Genomic DNA, 23816 nt, shown 5'->3' with positions numbered 1-23816 from the left:
AGTTTTATTTATAAGTTACTTTTTACATATTTTATTAGAATCTAATAAAATACTAAACCTCATTAACTCAATTTTTTTTTGGTCAGAAACATTAATTCTATCTTAAAATTTAATAAATTTGTACCTTCATCCTCAATGAAGACAATTTTTTTTTTTTTACAATTTCTCCTAACATTTAATAAGGACATAAAAGTAAATATAAATATAAAAAAATAATAAAAATATTCTATAAATATGACTAAAATTAATCTCTTCTCTTTAATTTATAAATAAGATTAGAAGAGTACCTAATGTTTCTTAAGCTTGGGCAAACCATGTAAGGAAATTTCTCACAAACGAAGCCATGTATCTATTATCTACATGCTCCTCTCGACGACGTGGATCTAGCTCACAAACCCGCCTGCTGCGTGGACGCCAAGGAGACAAAGATGTGAAAAAAAAAAAAAATTGTAATACTTCCAAAAACCACCTTTGTTAAAAGTTGAAAACTCCATCAATTATTCATGTTATTTAATTTCTACATAAAAGTAACAGAGGGAAGGAAAAAGTAAAATATTTTAGATATTATTGAACTGGACTTGTATTTTAGACCAAAATTTTGGGGGGGAAACGGACCTAAGCATGCATGTTCGCACACAAGGTGCATAGCCTGGTTTTCCTCGTCCTTCCAGATTTGTCCTTTTACATCCACAGTGCACAAGAGCATTTCATCCTTATGTGTTGGAGAAGCAAGCCCAAGTCCTGGTGAATCCCAAGTACAACATTTGGGCTTATTATATTGGGCCTGGATGCACAGTGGATTTGCAATTTATTATCTCCCCTCAGCAAGCTGCATTCCGGTTTGGTCCATTCACGGTCGAATCTCGCAAATGCCTTCTCCTCCCCTTGCTGAGGTCAGGAAATCCGGGAGCCTCGTATCGAGTCTTGACTCGTCTATCGCCAACACGTTTTTAGATTCTTCCCCCTATTTGAAGTATTAAAACTGGCGGTTTTTCTTTGATCCACTGGAGAATATAGCATCGAGATAGTTTATTTGATTTCTAGGACTAGGGTTAATTGGTAGAGCCATGGATTTCCAGAAGAGGAGGGTTCAGTTGCTCCTCTTCATCGCTGGCATCATTGTTCTTAGCATCACAGGTACTTTTTGAATCACTGTGTATTTATATATCCATGTTTTAGATGTTTTGATTTTTCGTGATAATTGCATTCCCTTTCTCGAGCATTTGGCATTAATAGTATCCAAATATCAATTAGCACGAATGAAAACCACAAATTGCAAACACAGGAAGTTTAGAACCTTATCATATACTGCTACATGTACTGTAGGATGAATTTTTATCCCAACGTTTCTGTTGCTTGCGTTAGGCTTAATTGAACAGTATCTTTTTTAACTCATCTTGCTCTATTTTCTTGAACTTTTTGTAGCTGATTAATGACATAAATTTGGGGATCTCTATTGCTCGCATGTCTTATACTATAAGCCACCGTACTATATTTGGCTTGCTGCAACGTATAGGGCAATCGCAATTCGCTTTCAGTAATTCTTTTTGCCCTTCTTAACCTTTGTATTTTTTTGGTTGACTTCTGGTTCAATGTATCCCTTAGAAGAGATCTCTTGATGACCTCTTGAAGCTCAATCGTTGATTTTGGAATCTGCGATAAGCTTAGTTGATCCTTCTTCCTAAATTTCCCTCCCTCGTGGTCCTTCTATACAATTTTCCCTCGTTTGGATATTACATTTCCATATACCAGTTATTTGGCGTTGGCTTGTTCCTGCCAATCCTGTCTTTTCCCTTCTAACAATGAAAGCAGGTCCCTTTGCACAGTGATCACATTGACACAGAATGAGCAGGAGCTGCCGGGAGATTGAACGAAAAGTTCTTCGTCTCCTTCATGGTCACAATACTCGCACCCAAATCACCCAAATTCATGCCCATTTCCTTCGCCATGCCCTTCATCATTCCAACCAGATCCTCGCCCACTTCGTCTCTGTTTGCACTGCTCTTGATCAAATGTCTTACGCCACTCGTATCTTTTACCAAACCCGCAATCCCAATGTTCTCCTCTTCAATTCCATGATCAAAGGCTTTTCTTTATGTGCCCCCTTTCAGCAATCCTTCCACTTTTTCTCCCTTATGAGGGCTTGGAGTATTTTGCCTGATGAGTATACTTTTACGCCTTTGCTTAAGTCCACTTCAAACCTCTGTGATTACAAACTCGGCCAGTGTGTTCATGCCCATCTTATTCAAGTTGGATTTGAAGGCCATGGTTCCATTCGTATTGGGTTGGTGGAATTGTATACAACTTGCGAGAGAATGGGAGATGCCGGGAAGGTGTTCGATCCAATGTTTGATACAGAAGTAATTGTGTGGAATTTGATGATTCGTGGGTTTTGTAAGACAGGCTGTTTGGAAATAGGTTTTAAGCTTTTTAGACAGATGAAGGAACATGGTATTGTTTCTTGGAATATCATGATTTCCTCCCTAGCACAAAATAAGAAGGACAGGGAAGCCCTTGAACTTTTTCATGAAATGTTGGAACTGGGCTTCAAGCCAGATGATGCAACCTTGGTCACAGTTCTGCCTGTATGTGCTCGCCTAGGAGCTTTAGATGCTGGGAAGTGGATTTACTCTTATGCCTGTTCCAGAGGGTTTCAGCGGGATGTCCCTGCTGTGGGAAATTCACTTGTTGATTTTTATTGCAAGTCTGGAAATCTTGAAGTTGCGTGGAGCATTTTTAATGAAATGCCTCGCAAAAATGTTGTTTCTTGGAATGCAATGATATCAGGTTTGGCTTATAATGGGAAGGGTGAACTGGGGCTTGACTTGTTTCAGGAGATGATGAAGAAGGGTGTTTCCCCTTCTGACTCAACTTTTACTAGCATTTTGGCCTGTTGTGCTCATGCAGGTTTAGCAGATAGAGGGCTTGAACTCTTTGCTTCGGTGACTGCAAAATTTCAACTTCAGCCAAAACTCGAGCATTATGGCTGTGTTGTAGATCTTCTTGGACGTTGTGGACAGTTATGGGAAGCTCATGACTTGATTAGAAGCATGCCCATGAAGCCTACAGCTGCCTTGTGGGGTGCATTGCTAAGTGCTTGCCGCACTTATGGTGAAAGGAAACTTGCAGAAATTGCAGTGAAAGAGCTTATCAATCTTGAACCTTGGAATTCTGGGAATTATGTGTTATTGTCAAATATTTACGCAGAAGAAGGGAAATGGGATAAGGTTGAAAAGGTTAGATTAGTGATGCAAGAAAACAGCATCAGGAAAACTCCAGGACAGAGTGCAACTGGATAGTTGCAAGGTTTGACTTGGCTGAGAAATGGCTTTGTTTCTTTGTCTTCACAAACTACAGGAATTCACCATTTTTCATGGGTAAAAATCATGCCAAAGAAGGCAGTGTTGTGAAGATTGGAGGATGCCACCAGTCTTGGCACTTGTCTTTACCTCTAGCCTCCTGTGCAACAAACCAGGAAAAGTGCATTCAACTACGCAAGTTTCCCTGAAAAATGTTCGATAAGCCAAGGATGGAGAAATGCTGTTTTGGAAGAGGTTGTATGTGCACTGTCTCTTGTTGCTTGCTAAGAAACTTTCAATGTGATACCCTAAATTTGGAGATCTAAGTAAACCTCCCGCTGGGATGGAGGATAGGGTTTACAGGTGGCAGAGCAGGAATGCCTAGTGATGTGTACCCTAAAATATAATAGGACTATTTGGAAAAACATATATATGTCGTGGCGTGCATGAATTGTGCGAATGACTTCAAAGTCTCATAATTTTCCTTGTTAAGTGATCATTTTCAAAACAGCTTCTTGTTCTCCCCAACAAATTTCAGTGCAACAGTTCTCCCCCCCCCCTTCTCTTAATATTTTTGCTTTGATTGCTGAAGCCTTCCATTTACCCTATCATGTAGGATCAGTGCCTGTTATGCTCATAACTTGTTGTCACTTTCAGCTGAAAAATGCAGGCTGCTGGTTGGGGAGGAGGTGGCATCCCAAAGCGGAAAGTTTACATTCTTAAACTGCTTTGATATGGGCTCAGGAACTTTAGCATGTGTTGTCAAAGAAGGAGTGAAGCTTTATTTTTACAACATTAGAGCTGCTCATGTTGAAAGAGCAAGGAATCAGGCAATTGAGTCTGCTCTTGTTGACGGAACGTCGCAAGGAATGTCAGCAAAAGATTTAGCTAAATATGCTCAGAAAGAAGGCGCAAAGGCTGCAAAATTGGCTTCACGCCAGACCAAGCGAATTATAGGCCCCATCATCTCTTCCGGATGGGACTTTTTTGAAGCTATTTACTATGGTGGAACCATGACGGAGGGTTTCCTTAGGGGCACTGGTACTTTGTTCGGTACTTATGCTGGAGGTTTTCTTGGGGAGGAAAGGCTTGGAAGATTTGGTTATCTTGTCGGAAGTCACATGGGCAGTTGGGTTGGCGGTAGAATAGGATTAATGTTATACGATGTGGTTAATGGAGTGCATTTCATGTTGAATTTTGTTCAATCGGTTCGCACTGAAGTTCAAGATACTTTGGATCATCAAAGTTCTGAAGCACCCAAGAGTTCCTTTTTTGACGAAACCCCTGTTTATGACAAGTTTGAAGGCTCTGACGAGCCCAGTGTTTTTGAATCCCCTCCTGCCGAAGAATCAAATGCCTACGAATCTCCTGCCTATCAGAGCTCTGAAACGTCTGAAAATTCTGAGCTCTGATGAAATTTTTTCGTCGCATCATCTGCTCAAATAATAATTCGACGCACGATGTGTATGTATGAAACCTTCTGTGTATTTATTTGTAACTCCTAAAGTTTCGTAACATATACCCAATTCTTAATTTACGAAAGATTATAATTTTAGTCTTTATGATTGTAGTTTCACTCTAGCAACTAATGAGGAGTCCACATGAGCACTTCTCTTGGTTAACTCATGAAAAGAGTGACTTGTTACCTGGGAGAGTTTTTATATTATATATGAATTTTTATTTGGTTTGCGTAATTTAGTTTAAAATCAATTTCTTTTTTTTTAATTTGTTTGGATAAATAATACATATGCAAAATATAAATATGATATTCAATAAAATTTATTAGTAGAGGTATAATTGTAATTTTTAATTATAAAAATTAAATGAAATTATGGATATCCAGGGCAGGTAATACTTTTCATTAACTTATATATTGTCATTTCTGTTCTTTTTTTTTTACTTGCATGATCATTTCTATTATAAATGATTAATCTTAATCTGGATTTTGTATCCTATTTAGTATTTACTACAAGTCATTGTCCATATTTTTTACCGAAATTAATAAAATTTTTAAAATTCATTAATTCTTTCTCATCATTTAAAAGTTTCTTGCCTGCCTTGTGTTGAATACATATTTAAAAAAGCTTCGCACTTTTCTACGCTAACAACGAATAGAGGAGGAAAAATTTGTAATAAATAATTAATGTAGTATTGTATGAAAATAATTACAAAATCCTTTCTTCAAATAATTTATAGATAGGGAGAATTACATGTAAATTCTATACAATGCATTTAAATATCATAAGATCCATTGACAACTTAGCAAGAATTATCATTTTCCTTTATTTAATTATCAATGAATCTTATAATATTTAATTATGTTTTATAAGATCTCAAAGTAATTTTCTCTTATAAATATTACCCAAGGAAGAATAGCTAGTTGGAGAGATGGTTTGTTTGTTTTTTGTTTTTTGTTTTTTTTTACTCTTTTCCCTTCTGGTCCCCAGGTTTGGATATATTCATGCTGCCGGATTCCCTGATTAAATATGATAATATTTTAATGTATTAAATAATATTCTTTTAGCTTTAAATTATAAGATATTTTTAGATAAAATTTTATATAATAATAAAATTTATTAAATATATTTTAAAATCTTACTTTTAAAAGATAAAAATATAAAATTTTAAAAATACTATTTATTTAGCACTCCATTGATAAAAGAATATTAAAAAGAGAGAATATATGAAAAAAATAACATTAAAAAAGCATCATTAATAAAATTTTATTTTTATTAAAATATTTTATATTTTAAAATGCTAATTTTTTTTAAAATATTTTATAATTTGAGTTAGAGAAAGCATTAGATTAATTAGCAACGGCGGGGAATGAAAATACATTCAATGGAGAATTTCGATATAGGATTGGGTAAATAAGACCTAAAAAAAAAAATCTGAAAATAGTGTAGAGAAATTTTGGTCTGAAACAAAATTGTCACTCAAAATTATTGAAATGCCCTTCTCCAAACTTTTCCCGCACTCTTTTCGTGAGACGTCCACATTCCTCCTCTTCCTCCTGCACGTCCTCTTCTTCCATATTCATCTCTCCTCCCTCGCTCCGATCCACTTTCTCTTCCCCTCCTCCCCCACCGCCATGGATCACCATTGTTACATTCTTCGTCGTCACCCACATCTTCACCGTCATCATCCTCGCCTGCAAAAGCAGCACCAAGACCCATCCACAACGGCATGTCAGCATCAACCCCACGCCCAGACCCTGCCGGAGTTCTTTAATAATCATTTTTTTTTATCAAGTTTCAAATGCCCGCAGATATTTCATCCTCGAGCAAACAACGGTAGTTCTGTTTTGCTCTGCTCTATTTGCAAATTAATTGGTTTCTCAACTTCGCCTAATTTTATGATTCGTTTTGTCTTGAGTGGCTTGCTCTGTTCCTTTTCTTTGGGACTTGAGGTTTAAGATAATCAGAGGCGTAGGCAATGGAGTGTTTTACTTACATGGGCTGGACAGGATTTTTACTTGGTTAATTCCTCAGCACCACTTTTTAATTACTTAATTTTACTTATTAAATTTGTAACTTCTCAATTGAACTATATTATTTATTAATTTTATAATTTTTACTCATTAATTTTTCAATAACACTTATTAATTATTTAACTTTATTTGTTATGTCTCAACTAAACTAAACTATTTATGATTGCATAATTTTTACTTGTTAAATCCCTCATAGGATTTATTACTCATTTAATTTTATTTATTAAATTCATGACTCTTTCAGTTTAAATCACATTATTTATTGATTTTTTAATTTTACTTATTAATTTTGCAGCAGCACTTACTAATTTTGGAGCTGTACTTGACCGTGGTATTTTTAATGTTTAAAAGGATATGTGAGTTTTTTTATCATTGAAATTGATGTTATTTTAGTCCTCCTATACTAAGTGAGGTTTCAAATTTCAAGGGGTCTCATTTGTGATAATATCACATCCATGATCCTCTATTGAAATTCTTCCAAGATAAAATTAGGAAGGGCGTGATTTAGTTGGACGAGGGGAATGGCAAGTCAATCCATGAAAGGATCTTGCATATATAATATAAAGGAAAAATATTATTCAAGTACCAATGAAGGTATTTAATAACTAAAAAATTGCAAAATATTACTACAAGATCAAGAGATTGATTTAAAAATAATTGTAGATAGGAAAAAATTATTATACCCTGCCTTTCTTCATTTTTTTTAATTGACAAGAAATCATTTTTGAATTAACAAGTACTCATTTGCATTTAGCAAAAAGCCATCAACCAATTGATAAATTCAAAAATCTAAAAGAACTTGATTGTGAGAAAGGATAATTATATATCATGTTTCAACAACTAACCATTTATTAATTAACAAATACTCATTCGCATTTAACAATAAGTTATTCTCCAATTGACAAATTTAATAATCAGAAAGGACTTGGTTGTGGGAAGGAACAATTGTAGATTATATTTTAACAAGTAGTCATTTATTAATTAAGTATTCTTTTGCTAATTAACAAGTATCCATTTACATTTAATAAGAAGTTATTTGCTAATTGACAAGTTTAAAATTTTAAAAGAGCTTGATTGTGGGAAGGGATAATTATATATCATGTTTTAACAAGTAACCATTTATTAATTAACAAGTATTCATTTGTATTTAATAAGAATTTATTTTGTAATCGAAAAATTTAATAATTGGAAAGAACTTGGTTATGGGAACGGGCAATTATAAATTATATTTTAACAAGTAGTCATTTGTTAATTAACAATTCATTCGCATTTAACAAGAAGTTATTTGCTAATTGAAAAGTTTAAAAATTTGAAAGAACTTAGTATTGAGAAGGAACAAGTATAAATTATGTTTCAATAAATAACTATTTATTGATTAATAAATATCTATTCATATTTAACAATAAAACTATTCATTAGTTGACAATTTTTTTTTAAAAAAAAGAGCAAGGGTATTATAGTTTTGTTTTATATAAAATTATTTTCAAATCAATCCTTTAATCTTATAATGATATTTAAAAATATTTTAATCCTTGTTTAACATTAAATTGCTCTCATGGTCCTTAAATGATATTTTTTCTAATTTACATTCTAGAATGAGTTCTTGGTTATAGTGCTCTCTACAGATTCAATCCTGCATTGTCATTCTTGTTGAGAAGTTCAACAGCAGAAAGCTTGGCCACCAAATAAATCTATAGATACTTGGGCTTATTCTTCTTCTTGTGGTTCATTCAGCTGTTTGTTTTTTGCTAAAGCGCTTTTAAAATAAACAATCTAAATCCTACAAACATGAAAAGTAAAACCCAATAAAACTTTAGCATCGTTTGCTTTTAATTTTTCAAATAGAACTTTAAAGTAGATCTTGTTTTCCTCAAAATAAAAAATGAAGGGCAAATCCTAGCGTGAATGAAACCGTAGTCTCTTTTGATGAGAAAATATTAAGTATATGACTTCATTGTCACGCCTATGTGGCAGCAAGTTAAGCTAGGGTTTCAGTTGGTTGAATTTGACTTTTAATTCATATTATTGTATCGAGATACTTCCTTCATCAAATATTGTCCCACTGAAAATTTAAATAAAGTTTAATCAAAAGTTCAAATAGATTATGACTCAAGATGTGAAATCTGTCCTAACAAATCAGTAGATTCCATAATAACAAATGAAGGCGAATTATGTTGAATCCCCATTGTGTATTGACTTGGCACACATATTTATGATTGCAATTTTTACATGGGAGAGCCATTAGAGTTTAATTAATTTATGTCATTTGTGAGGCAACACTCAAAAGTTAGAGGATGCTTGGATTAATTGGGTTGAAGGAAGCGAGGACCAATAAGGGCGTGACCCCTTCAAGATTTTAATTTTTGTTGTATTTTGGTTAGCCTTTTAAAATGTATATTATAATATATGTTTATTAATTTCGGCCATCCTAGTTATTAGATCCTGGCTCTCCTACTTGGATACAGATCCATGGCCCTATGGGTTATAAATCAAACATGTTAGGTGTCCTGATACTAATGGCATGTCATGCTTTCCCTGTGATACAAGAAAATAAAAGTGAGATTGGCACGAAATATAACTGTTAAACCATCGCCTGACATGTTATTTGAGTTAAGAAAATTAATTTATAAGTTCTTTTAATTCTTTTCAATTTTAACCCAAGTCTTTGTAATTTTTTAACTAACCTCTTATAATTTAATCTCTTAAATATGTTAGTCCCTAAAAGTTAAAATTCTTAATAAATATTAAATTTTCTAAAATAATTTTTTAAAAATTTATTAAAAAATTAATTTAATACTTTTACTCAAAAAAGTTGGATTTAATACAATATTGACATTTTTATTAATTTTTAATGAAAATGTTACGTGTATATATCAAAGTTATTTAGAAAACATAATCTAATTATATAAATTTTAAAATATAAAAATTGAGAAATTAATTCTAAAATTATATAATCTATTAATAAAGATATAAAATTCATTAATTTTATTTTAAAAAATAGAAAATTAAAGGATTTTAATGATCAGGAACTAACATATTTAATCAATTAAACTATAAAAGCTTGATTAAAATAAAATGAATTATAAGAACCTAATTTAAAATTACGTAAAACTATAAGAATTTGTAAATTAATTTTGCCAAAAAAAAAAAGAGAGAAATAACCACATGTCTCACTTAATGATGTAATTTTCTCACGGTAAAGAAAAGGTGCATATATCAAGAGGGTTTAGTCTATCACAAGATACTAGTCTCTCCCAATGTGAAGAGTTAAGTTTTGAATTTTTATTAGGAGAAATACTCACATTTAGTTCCCAATTGTGTCTCGAACATGATTAAGATCTAATAAAAATATATTTATGAGTAATAAAAAAGGAAAGAAAGAAAAGGCGTTGTTTGAACCAAAATCGACGCACTAGGCTCAAAAAGGAAATTCAATGAAGCCCATATTAGTGAAAAAGCAAATGCAGCCCATCAGCAATTCGACCCATACATGTAAGTGGAACAACACATTTAAGGGAGGTTTGACAAAGTTACACCCACTTTGCTTGTCTTTCAAAATTTTTGGTGCACTCACACATAGCACTGCACATAACAAAGCACACCAATTGAAATTCAAAGACATGAATAGTTACTTGCTCTTGAAGGTGTAATCACATGCCTTACTAAATATAGTTACTCCAAAGCAAAGTAATCAAGGGTCTAAACATAATGAAAATTATCGAGTTTTCACAAATTGCACTAATGGGATAAACCAATTTTAACAATTTACACATGAATTCCTAATATTTCAACATTTAAAATACTCTCATATACTTTCAATATATATAAATCAGAGTTTAAAATGATTGTGGAAGCATGGGAAACAAGAAAAATTAAAGCACTTGCATAAAAACTCAAAATAGTGAAACGGTGTAAAAAATAGCATGTGCACTGCGGCTAAGCACTCACGAGTGATGGCATGCATGTCTTTGTGCCATACTTCATGGTGTGAGGCGTCATGTGCTATAGCACATTACATGATTTTGACAGCCGATTTTGTTGTCAAATGACAACACCAGGGAGAAATTTTCAACGTGTCCCAAATCTCCGTCCGATGTCTAATTGAGACAATCTAGATGTCTGCAGAGAGCTTTCTCTTAACTCTAGTTAATGGCATAAGTTTCACAATCAAATTTATTTTTTTTATCAAAAGTTAGATACCTGAACCCATATTCATTCCTTTTTCACAAAAACTCACAATTAAGGTGTTCAAACTCTAACCTATATGCCAAGAGCTTATACCAACCTTCAGATCACACTCAATAGACCATTTTGGACTCTTACAATACACCACAACTTAATCAACATACATATACCATCATTTCAACTCTTAACCCCAATTTCACAAAATATAAAGGGAGAAAAATTTGCACAAATCATCCATATTCATCCCAAAACTACCCAAAATACACATTGTGCTACTTGTATAAATATTTTAGCTCTATACAAGGTTTATAACCATAACTCTAACCCAAGGCACAAAATACACAAGATTTTCACAACAATAATGCAAATAGTTTAAAATAATAGAATGAATCATAGTTGTCAAATTAATAATACTTAGATACCTATAATCCAAACAAGAGGCCTACAAGAAGGATTTTCACCAAAATCTTAAGCCATAGCAAGTTTTCCCCAATTTAGATTCGATAAGCTAGGTTCTAAAAATATTAAAGAATGAGGAGTGAGTACAACCACTCAATAACCAAGATCCATCTAGCCTATATAGTTGTATGTCAATGGAAGAAAAGGGATGAGAGAAGCACAATGTACTTACCTTAGTGTCAGAAGGCTTCAAAATATCTCCAATAGGTCTTAAATCTGTGTCTTAGCAGAGCCAATATCATGCCTTTCATTTTCTTCCACTCTTCTCATCTAAATCTTTAAACAGACGCGTACTGATTTAGCTATGATTTTAGTCGTGTGCCGCTGTGCATATAGCCTCCCATCACAACGCATGGCACAAAGAGGATCTTCCTCGTTAACTACCTTTGTGTGTCATGGCAAACAACCCTTGTGCCACAATATGTGGCATAGAGGATCTTTCTTCATTTTTTCCTTTACTTTTGATGCCCAAATGACCTAATTTTATTTTGAACCCTCTTTTAGGACTGAAATCACATTCAAATACACTTATTAGACCTTTCTAGCCACACACCACTATAACTTACTAATTACCCTCATCAAGATTAATTAACCTGATTTAGATTTTTAAGATGTCACAGAAGGTGCCAAACTTGAATTCAAAAAGAGTATGTTGTTGTCATTTTTATATAAATAAGTAACGAGTGCATAACTAAGGAGCTCTTGATATTTTTCCAAACTTACACAACACTTACCTAGCAGAAAACACTAATCCTAACCTTGCGTCACTCAATCTAGCCCAGCACGACCTATATAATACCCTTTCTAACATTACCATTCAACCTTCCACATAATATAACAAACAATATAAAATTCTTTTTAATAGCTTGGGATCCCAATTTAAGCATTTGAAAACCATTTATAAAGATGTTCAAGTTATAAGACCATACATAGTGGAAGCACTTGAATCAAGTACATAGAAACCTTAAGAGAAACTAATTTGAGCAAAACATGAGCCATGTGCTGCGGCATATGGCATAAAGGAACTGATATTCACTTTGTGCTATGCACCGTGGCATGTTGAGACATGTGCCACGACGCACACATTAAATTTTGTTGTCAAAACAATAATTCTGATGCATAATTTGAATGTGTGCCATTTTTATATCCGATGTCCAATTAGAGTGATTCAAGCATCCATACAAAGTTTGTTTCAAAATCTAACCAATAATACTAATTTCATTAAAATCTGATTTCTCATTTAAAAGTTAGACATCTAAGTATATTTTGACAAATTTAAATCAAAATTTTCCACTTGAACATTACCATTTGAAGCTATAAACCATTGGTTACTTTCAAGGCTTTGACCATATCCAATGGAACAATTTACACCTAATTGAAACATTCATATACACAATATTACACATACACCCATATTGGCCGTTCATCTGCCCATCATACACACTTAGGCAAAAATCTCATAATTCTAAGCTTATTCACATTGATGGCCTAACTATCACACTGATCACATGTCAAACATATCCACACTTACATATACTCAATCCCTAGCCCAAATTGCCACAATCACTTCAACACACTTATATACATCACATCGGCTAGGATTTACAAGTCATACATATACACACCACATAGCTCTATATGTAAAATCATGTTCTCATTCACAATCAAAATGCTCATACAAACTTATATATTCCTATGGCATCTTATATGCAAATACACAACTTATATAGCACAAGTTCATTGCATTAAACTCTTACAATGGGCTTTAATGAGAAAGCTTTGATCTTGGCCTAAATCTTTTTTAGGGGTGTTCACGGGAAGGAATTGAGACACCTCTATCTCGTGTCTCATCCTAAAAAAAAGACTATGATTGAATTTTTGTCCGTGTTGCGTCCCATCATGAAAGTTGTCCCGTCTTGTTAGGAATCAGGATGGACCAAGATAAAATTGGAAAGTCTCGCTATCCAATAAAATGAATAATTGGAAAAAGATCTGAATAATAACATTCATTAAAATTTTAAATCATATAATTTATTAAGTTTAAAATCAAAACAATATAAGTACATAAACCATAATTTAAAGTCAATTATTGAATTATATTAATTACAACTATATATTATGATAGTAATTACAAGTAATCTTTTGGCTATAAGAGCGGTAACGATAAGCAAGGTAAGTACAATATCAAATCTTTGTTCTTCTACTTTAATTAAAATATGCTAAGCTAATTACTTTTTTAAAAATCAAACAAGAAATACGATATAAATAAAAGTTATTAAATAGATAGATATAAGAAAAATTTATACTAATATAATTAATATATTATAAAGAAAGATATCGCCCTATTTACTTTATGTCATTAAAATTATTAATATAAAAAATTTTAATTTTATATAAGAATTGCAAGTATTGAAATTATAATTGATATAATTAATATAATTATAAATTATATTAATATAATTATTCTTAAAATAAAAAATAATATACAATATTTAGGATGGGACATCCCTATAATAATCCTGTATCTCATCCTGTCTCAAACCCTTTCTTATCTTGTCCCACAAAGTCGTTTCCTGATTGTTTTCAGGCCGAGGCGAGACTTGTCTTGATATGATTAGGATGATACCAGATTAATCGAAACGAGTACAATCTAAACACCTTTAATCTTTCCCCTTAGCATTACTAACATCAAAACCTGTAAAAATGTAAAAAATTACGGGTGAGACCAAAATCTCAATAGTTAAAATAGTTCATTAAATGCTCATTAATACAAATAATCACATATAAGTAAACAAAACCAAAGTAGTAATTTATATATCAATTATAAACATAACTTTTCTCTTTCTTAACATTTCCACACTATTATAGCCATAAGCATGATCAATTATCCACCAAAACTCTCCGACTTGAAACTATATGCTTTGATGAATTAATCACATATTGACTGAAGCATACCTTTAGCAGTAGAAACACCTAGCCAAAGGTATTCTATTTCATTTTTAGACTATAGTTTTTCTCTTCACACACACTTATGATAGGGGTGTCGTTAGTTCATAACCTCACCCTCATAAGTACTAGGGAGTTGTCAAATTGCCCAAATATCTTATGATAATGGTCCTAATGTTGTGCTGCACCAAATGTCCTATGGTGCCAGCCTGACCTTATGGATTTATTTACTCACATCTTCACACGTACATATCCACATATACTCAGGGTGAACTCCCACCCCTTATGATCATACTTTTCACACACAAATCACCACTTTTCACACACCATGCAATATATATACCTATTTTTGTCTAAAAACCATTTATGATTTATTGGGCATTTCAAAAACCACTTTAATGTCAAGACCATGCATATTGCAAAACTATGCACAAAAATCCCATAAACAATGAAATCATAATTACACATTTATTTTTTCACAATTATAATAGTTATTAAATATAACAAATTATATGGTTACCTCAACTCTTTTGCTCTCAAAAAAGATTACCCGTGATCCACTTGCTCACACAAGACTCCTTTCGCTATTCCAATAAGTTACATATAAAAATCTACACAAAATTGATACCCTGAGTCAATTATCTCATTGATTAAAAGTATCAATTACAACAACTAAACGCCTAAACACAAACATATCCCTTATTTAAGTCCATTTTCACTTATTACACCCAAAGACTCCTCATTGCAAGCATTACCACACTTATTTCCAATTTCCACCATTTTCTCTTTTGAATTTGATTAATTTTAAACCTATAGTTTCAAAGCTTTACCGTTAAGTCACAAAATCTTAATTGAGCTCCAGATAATTTTTTTATTACTATAGGGTAAGAAATCAACTTCTTAAAACTTTCAAATTCAGTTTCTCAATAGTCTAAAATAAGAAAAATTAGTGTAAAATTGAAGGTTAAGGCAAAACCAGATTTACTAATAAATAACAGGTTGGAAACATCTCTTGAACTCCTAATATCTCTTGCCCTAGTAAAGCTTGGCCTTTCCTCCTCCCTCTCGTGCTTCTTTTGCTCTCTATTTTTATGAGCCCTCTACGTACTTATCAACCAACTTTCTATACAATGTGCCGTGATGCACTCATCACTAACGTGGCGTGTAACATAATGAGAAAACTCCTCATCACACTCACACTGTCCACTCTGTAATGGCATGCTCCTACTCTAATTTGTCCATGCAATATTCCAAAGAGTCAAAATAGCATTCTATCCTCCAAAACTTTAATCTCACACTAAACTATCAATTCACCTCTATTAACTCTTAATTTTAGAATAATGAATTCAGGATGTTATAACTTATGTTTCCTATGTAAACTTAGCTTCCTAGGCTAGTTTCATAATTGTATTTACTTCTCTATTTCTACTAAGCACCCAATTGTACTCATATTATCAATAATATTGTTAAGTTTCATGCTTAATATGGTGTACTATTTCACTGTTCTCACATGTTAATTGACTCTTTGAGAAAATTGTGATAAAGGTTCTTAGAAACTCATTCAATCATCTGATCACAACTCACATTTTTTAAGACTTATTTCTTTGACATGTTTGGCACATACCTTAAGAACTATGTCGCCTCGATCCCTTCCTTGAAAATCAAGCCAACAAGTGCAAATCCAGTCTTTAATTTATTTTATTCCCTTAAAAAAAATCTCAAGACAAATGGACAAGTTATAGTGAAATGTCAAAAAAATGAGGGGAGGGGGGGAAATTTACAACCATACGATTGACATTACGTTTCTTGCACGAAAATGAAAAAGAACGTCCAAGTTTAGTCACCAAACGTTCAGACTTTTATATACGATAATCATAACAATTATATGAAAATAGATGTAAACATTTTTTTATTTTTTATTTGATCATATGATATTCAATATTATTAGGCCATATTTAAGTATCATTAGATTAAAATAGAATTAAATCTTCCGCTACTATTTTCTTTCTTCGTAGCGCATAAAAGTTGGTTAAAAAAAAAAACGATCACATGGTCCCTGTAAATTGCAAGTGATATTCAATTTGTTGTAAAGAAAATTATAAGTAAATTTTTTAATTTTTAATCTGAAATAATTTATAATATAACTTTGCGTGGTCAATAAAAAAAATTAAATGATTAATGAACAACGATTAACCATTCTCTCATTCTTTCTTTTTTCTTTTTCGATTATAAAATGGAATCAGAGTGCCGTTAGAAGGCTACCAACCAGCCTTTCTTTACTGGCATGCAGTATTTGTGATTTAATAGAAAATCTAATAAATTAGCAACACAGCGTTCGTTAAAGTTTTAAAAATAAAATAAAAAATGTAGAACAATGAGTCACCTGACACCTCTTCGTTGAGGTCAATATCTCTGTCCCATCATACAGACTTACACTGGCCCTTTAGATTTCGTGAAGTCGAATTCCTGATGTTTGCTATAGCCCTTAGAAGCAATTTATTAGCACGAATGGCTTTAAGGAATCCATAATTTTTCAACAGGCTCGAAGACTTTCATGTAATTAAAATTTCTACTAAAATGTCATGAATGCTCTTTTTTTAATTAAAACAAAATCTCACCATCACTAGTTGTTAAGCCACCACGCTGCTACCAATGCTTCGTCCCCAGCTAGGAGGGAAGAGTGATCTCTTCATTTTTTTTACTTTCATTTTCCTTTACTTTCTTTGTCTCGATCATTTAAATTATTTTATTAAATAGTTTTTTAAATAATAAAATTAATGAGTGATTGAGATGAAAGAAGTCGAGGAGAGTGGAGAAAAAAAAAGTGAAGAAATCCTCTTTCCAGCAAGAAAGTCCCCTTGTCAATGGCTGAAGCTCCCACACTGACACTCATTAATAAATCCAATTAAAGGGGGCTAAATGACTGAGAAAGAATTTAATCTCTTGATTCAGTGTTGCAAAAGATAATTTACTTTTAAACTATCAAAGCTATCTAAGAAATCCAATTAAAGGGAGTTAAGTAACTAAGAAAGAATTTAATCCCTTGATTCAATGTTGCAAAAGATAATTTACTTTTAAACTATTAAAGCTATCTAATAGTATGTTACAAAATATTGTGTGTGTGTGTGTCTAATGGCATGTTACAAAACGCGCGCGCGTGTTGTGACTTTTATTTTTAAACATTAATATGAGTTGCTCTGTGTGTGTGTTGTGACTTTTATTTTTAAACATTAATATGAGTTGCTATTAATTATAAATATATTATTGTTCATATTTGAATAATCACTTGTAAATATGTGAATAAAATTTTTTTATGCATAAAAAGGTTATTAATTTTTAAACCCCAATTTTTTAATTTTTTTAACAACTTTCCTTAAATATTAATAAGTTATCCATATTATATCAAATAATATGTGTGTGTAATAAATTTATTTTTAAGCATTTTCATTGATTTTAGTTGATTATTTATATATTGTTGTTTATATTTGAACAATCACTTATAAATATGTGAACATGACCTTTTCATATATAAAAAATTATCAATTATTAAAACCTAACTTGTTTAATTTTTTTAATAACCTATTCCTTCAATATTGATAGGTTATCAGTATTATATTAAATAATATATATATATATATATATATGTTATAAATTTATTAAACATTTTCATGGGTTGTGGTTAATTACAGATATATTAGTGTTCATATCCAAACAATCACTTATAAACATGTGAACATATCTTGTTTATATATAAAAAAAGTTATCAATTTTTAAAATTCAACTTGTACAATTTTTTTTAATGACTTGTCACTTGTTCCTTCAATATTAATATGTTCTTTCAACTTGTTCACAATGTTGATAACCTTTTAATATTAAAGGAAAAAATTATTAAAAATTTTATATACTATTATTTTTAAAAAAATTAACATTTTTTCATTTAATATTGAAAATTTATCAATAATATACTTAATAAAAAAGATATATACTATATGTCATAAATTTATTTTTGAAGCATTTTCATAGGTTTTGGTCCATCATGAATATATTCTTGTTCATGTAAAAACAATCACTTATAAATATTTAAATATGACTTATTAATCATGGACACGTTATTGTATGACAATTTTTTTATGTATACATAAGTCATGTTCAAATATTTACAAGTAATTATTTTAATATAAACAATAATATGTCCATGACTAACCACAATGTATGAAAATGATTAAAACATAAATTTATAACATATATATGTATATTTTATTTGCCTGTCAATGTTGAATGAACAAGTTCTTAAGAAAATCAAAAATTAAGTCTAAAAAATTGAAAACTCTTTTATGTATGAACTAGTTAGGTTCACATGTTTATACGTGATAGTTTAGGTACGAACAATAATATGTCCATAATCAACCACAACTCATGAAAATACTTAAAAAATAAATTTATAACACAAACACATATACTTTATTTAATATAATATTGATAACATATCAATATTGAAGGAATAGATTGTCAAAAAAATGAATAAGTTGGTTCAAAAAATTGACAACATTTTTTTTGAATAAACAAGTCATGTTCATATGTTTATAAATGATTGTTTGAATATAAACAATAATATTATGCCCATAATTAATAACAATTCATATTAATTTTTGAAAATAAAAGTTTATGACATATAATTATATTTTGTAATATATTATTAGATGGCTTTATAATTGAGAGATTGAGGGATCAAATTCTCCCTTGGCTCCTTGACCCCCTTTGATTAGATTTGATTGTTGGTGTCGGCGTCGCAGCTCATACCATCAGTTGTGGTGGCCTCCCTATCAGTGACAAAGCTTCGATGGTCAGCACAGTGACTCCAATGACTGATGATGATGATATTTAAAAAAACAAAAGTGATAGGCGCATTTATGACATTTCAGCAAAAAATTTAATTATGTAAAGGGCCCTTGGGCCTGCAAAAATATTTCAAATTCCTTTGGGCCCCTCCATGCAAAGAAACTATCCCTGAGGGCCATATATGAGATTCTCATTTGTTAAATTTATTTTCAATATTTAATTATCATTATAGATATTTATGTACTTTTTTACATTATTAATAAAGAGGTCTTAAAAAAAATTAATTTAATTCATGTTTTAAGTATCAAACTTTAAAAATTTTTAAATTTGAGTCTTAATTTCGTAACTTTATTGTGATAAATTTATAACTTATATTCTAAATTTTAATAGAAAAAATAAATTTATTTATTTTTCAATCATGTAAAAATTTAAAAAATAAATTTTAAATTCATCGCAATAAAGTTATAAAATTGAAAGAAAAGTTTGAAAATTTTAAAAGTTTAATACTTGAAACCTAAGTTAAATTAATTGATCATTTTAAGACCTCTCTATTATTTTTTCTTATTAATATTCTTGTTGCAATCCTAGTCGGTAATTCAAAAATAATATATATAATTATAAAAATAATCATAAATTATTATGCATATGATCACGAAAAAAATTATCATTTACCTCGTCATTTAAAGTATAAAACCCATGTTGTTATATGTTCACAGGAATAGTTCTATAAAGAACAAGAGAGGTAGAGATGAAGATAGAAGTCGTACATCACGGCGCCTTTAAAAGCATGGGCAATATTTTCTTTTAAATTTAATTCGCTCCCACATATTTCATTCTTCTCGTGCAAATTGGGTTACTGATGAATTTACTTCATGATTCAATAAAGATCTTCAGTATTGCCCTTCCAAGACCTAAGCCATGATAACAATAGTTTTTATAAAGTAATAATTTGATTTTGTCTTTGATGTGCTTAAAGATATCAAATGAGTTTTAATATATAGATATATAAAATAAGTGATAATGAGGAGTATTTATAAATACTAAAATGATACTTTTTAAGTAATAAAACTCTATTTACAAATTATAACTTGCATCAATTCACAACCTTATGTTTGTTTATCAACAAACTCATGTTCCATTTCATGAAAAGAAAACATAAAATTTTTAATATATATTTTCTCTCACTAAGTAATACTTTATAATTTTATAACTTTCTAAATATGTATTTAGAATTTAAAGAGACATGATTTTAATGATTATAACTTTCTGTGTAACCCTTCATAAATATTTCTTAATACATAAGAAAGTAATTCCTTAATTTAGAAAGGCGTGACTTTTCAAAATAATATAACTTTTTAAAAAGACATCTTTTTATTTTAAAAATATTTCAACATTATATTTATTTGCAGAAAAAATTAAATACAATAGGCATAATACATTGTTTATAATTATGCATCATCTAATATAGCAATATGAAATTATTGGTCTTAATTCTTTTGTTAATAATATATCTCAAAGATTTTATTGAATTAAGGGGCAAAAATGTTTTAAAAGTGGAGTAATATTATCATTTTTCAGTATTTGACTACTCTCTCTGTCCTTATATAGAAGAAGCCTTTTAAATTTTTTTTTTGTCCCTATATATAAGAAGTTGCTAATATATTTTTTAAGGAATAGACCATTATATTCTTATTAAATTGAAAAAAGAAGTACTTTCATTAATTTACTTTTAAAAAATATATTTATTTTTTATTTATAATAATTAATAATAAAATTAAAATATTTTTTATTTTTAATTAGATAATGATTGGAAGCCAAAAGAGGGTTGAAAACCACGATACGCAAGCCACGTGGCATCAAACACCCTTCTTGCCTTCTTGCTTGCCTTCTCCAACAGGACAAAAATTTGGGTTTGACGAGATAGAAAAAATAAACAAGAAAAGAATCAGAAAACAAAACAGGCGACAAAGATGGCAGAAACCAGAAGGAAGATTGCAGAAGAAGGATGAATTGCTTTAGTACTCACACTCAAGCGTTTCCAACGGGGAGGGAGAAGATGACCATAAAAACCGGCAACAACGTTGTTTTAAAAAAACGCGACAATCAACAACATAAACAGAAAATCCAATAAGAAGAAGCCAATATATCCAGATTCCCTAGAATCATGAGTTAGTCATTCAAGAAAAAGGCAGGTAAGTTTTGGATTTTCTCCAGTCTGCTCAGATTCATATGAATCCAAGGATTTCTTCTGAAGAATCATGCGAACCATTGTCATCGACGTCTCCCTCATGGTTCTCAATGATTTTTCTTGCTCGGTGAAAGAATATGGATAAAATTAAAGTAGCAAAGATAAAAATATTATGATAGATATGCGGATATATATGTAAGGATAAAATTTAAAATGTATTAAAAAAGTAAAGGTAGCATTTATTGAAAAAAAAATAAAAAATTATTTAAGATGGTTTGAGCATATATAAAAAAAAATTGTGAGAGGTATCAATAAAAAAAATAAAATATATAACTTTAAACTCTATTAAGAGGGGTAAAGGAAAGCTTAAGAGAAATTTTTTGAAAGTTATTAAATGTGATTTCTTAATTAATAATATTTTTAAAATTAAAGCTTGATAAATGATAGAGTACAATGACGTTTTGCAATTCATGTAAGTTGTAACCGATCTCATCTAATAAGATAAATATTTGTTGTTGTTGTTGTGGTGGTGGTGAATAAAAGAATATGGATAGGACGAACTCTCTAAGAGGGGTCTATCACCACAAGGACAAATTGATCAGGGAGGAGGCTTGGATGGCGTCGAGTAGGAGGAGGTCATACAAAAATATGGAGGAAGAAGGTTGGGCAGAGAGGCAGAAGAATGAAGGGTACAGAGAAAAGGAAGAAGATGATGTCGCCGGTGAGAGAATGGCAAGAGAGAGAGGAAGCAAGAAGAGAATGGCCAATCCACTTGGAGTCCTACACATTTACTGTGAAAGACTCGTCGGCTGCGCATCGATCCGTTAGTTAAATGCTAGTCAGGAGTTGAAAAATAAAAGGAAACATTACTTTACTTCTAGCGCTTCCGGAGCACATTACTCCTCCTAAAAAATGAGTTTTTGGAGTATTTTTGTCCATTAATTTTTTATTATTTATTACTAGTTTACAACGTTATAATAAGGCTTGACTTCCATATAGGATTGAAGTTTTATTACATTAATTAACGTTAATTGCTTTTACACACAAAGCCGCACACCCAGAGAGAAAGAGAGAAGGGAAATTCAAATTTCAAATTAAATCTTCATGTACGGTATGCTTATTGTGCAATGCAGATGTTTTTAATCTTTTAATAAAATTATTTAAGTATTCTAGCACCGCATGGAGATTGGGTTGTGGATTTATTTTTAAAACGAGCGAACATTGTTTGGTCAGCTTAGGAAAAGTAAGAAGGAGAGGCGCTCATCACTGCATGCTCATCATTGTAATGAGATTTAAAACATCAAAAGGTTCAAATTTAAAGTGATTTTATATATTTTTATTTTATATTTATTAAAATAAAAATTATAAAATAATTTTAATAAATTTTTTATAAATCATTATTTTAACAAAAATAAAATAAAATAATATTTTAAATTTGAATCATTAAGATCAAAATCTAAATAATCTAGATCTTATTACACTAATAAGCACCAAAGTCAGGTACCAAGGAGAGGGGAAGAGGGGAAGCTCGATAGCACCTTGAAGCGACCAAAATGGAAAACTTGAATCATATATTGGTGTCAATTATATTTTTTAATCTTTTGGGGGGTTTTCAGATCAGAAGAGCTAAGGAAATTCAGGAGTCAGAATAAATGAACAACAACAATGTAAGTTATATTTGTTGTTGTGAAAAAGAATAAAAATGCAAATAGGAAAAATAATTATTCATTAAAAATATTTATATTCTGGCTTTTTTTAAATAAAACATTATTGTGTATTGCATTTGCAGGATTGAATACCACACAAGCACTATCCCAAATGTCAACAGAGCTCGTGCTGATATCAGGATGAGGAAGAGATCACAAAATCTTTTCCTTTTTATATTTTTCTAATCCTTTCAAAAATGTTGGACAGTGATGTTTCTGACGTTTTTCAATCAATGGGTGTGAAACCAAAACCATTGGGAATCTACTCATTTTTATTTATTACATCCTCCAATGATCTGGAGAAAAGGTTTAATTCCTAAAAAATATTTCACAGAGCAGATGAAACCTTGTATTCTCTGGAAAAAGCTCCATGCACGTGGGCGTGTTAGCGTACTCGGCACTCGCCTGTCTGCTAACGGGCGTCCTGCTTCAGTCCTTTAAAATTGCCCTATTCATGCTCTTAACTCCCATTATCAGCATATATATCCTTTCCTGTTTTTTCAAGTCGTGACATGCCCAGAGAAATATTTATTAAGCACAATCTGAATAACATGAAATGCTTCAGAGGGAATGAAGTAGAGAGAGATCCAAATTCTAGTAAGCACCGCATGAAGCCTGCAGCTAGCTTATGTCAAGACTCAAGCGTCATGCACTTACCCCAGACTGGTCACTCTCTCACGCATTCTCCCCCATTCTCCCTCCCT

At 31.2% G+C, this 23816-nt stretch overlaps 2 protein-coding genes across 2 annotated transcripts; both read left to right on the top strand.

Annotated features, from left to right (window-relative positions):
- Positions 1-997: 997 nt before the first annotated feature.
- On the top strand, positions 998-4993 carry LOC129306661 (uncharacterized). Its single transcript, XM_054947362.1, has 2 exons — positions 998-1137; positions 3957-4993. Exons 1-2 carry the CDS (start codon positions 1068-1070, stop codon positions 4709-4711), a joined length of 825 nt encoding a protein of 274 aa, XP_054803337.1. The 5' UTR covers positions 998-1067; the 3' UTR covers positions 4712-4993.
- LOC129306660 (pentatricopeptide repeat-containing protein At1g09190) lies at positions 1013-3922 on the top strand. Its single transcript, XM_054947361.1, has 2 exons — positions 1013-1137; positions 1813-3922. The coding sequence occupies exon 2, from the start codon at positions 1845-1847 to the stop codon at positions 3297-3299; it is 1455 nt and encodes a 484-aa protein (XP_054803336.1). The 5' UTR covers positions 1013-1137; positions 1813-1844; the 3' UTR covers positions 3300-3922.
- Positions 4994-23816: the final 18823 nt, after the last annotated feature.

Source organism: Prosopis cineraria, unplaced genomic scaffold (genome assembly GCF_029017545.1).
Source record: "Prosopis cineraria cultivar Desert tree isolate PC_DT_omini unplaced genomic scaffold, ASM2901754v1 PC3, whole genome shotgun sequence".
NCBI classification, from domain to species: Eukaryota; Viridiplantae; Streptophyta; class Magnoliopsida; order Fabales; family Fabaceae; genus Prosopis; species Prosopis cineraria.
Note: the sequence above shows the minus strand (reverse complement) of the source record. Positions and strands in the feature narration are given on the sequence as shown.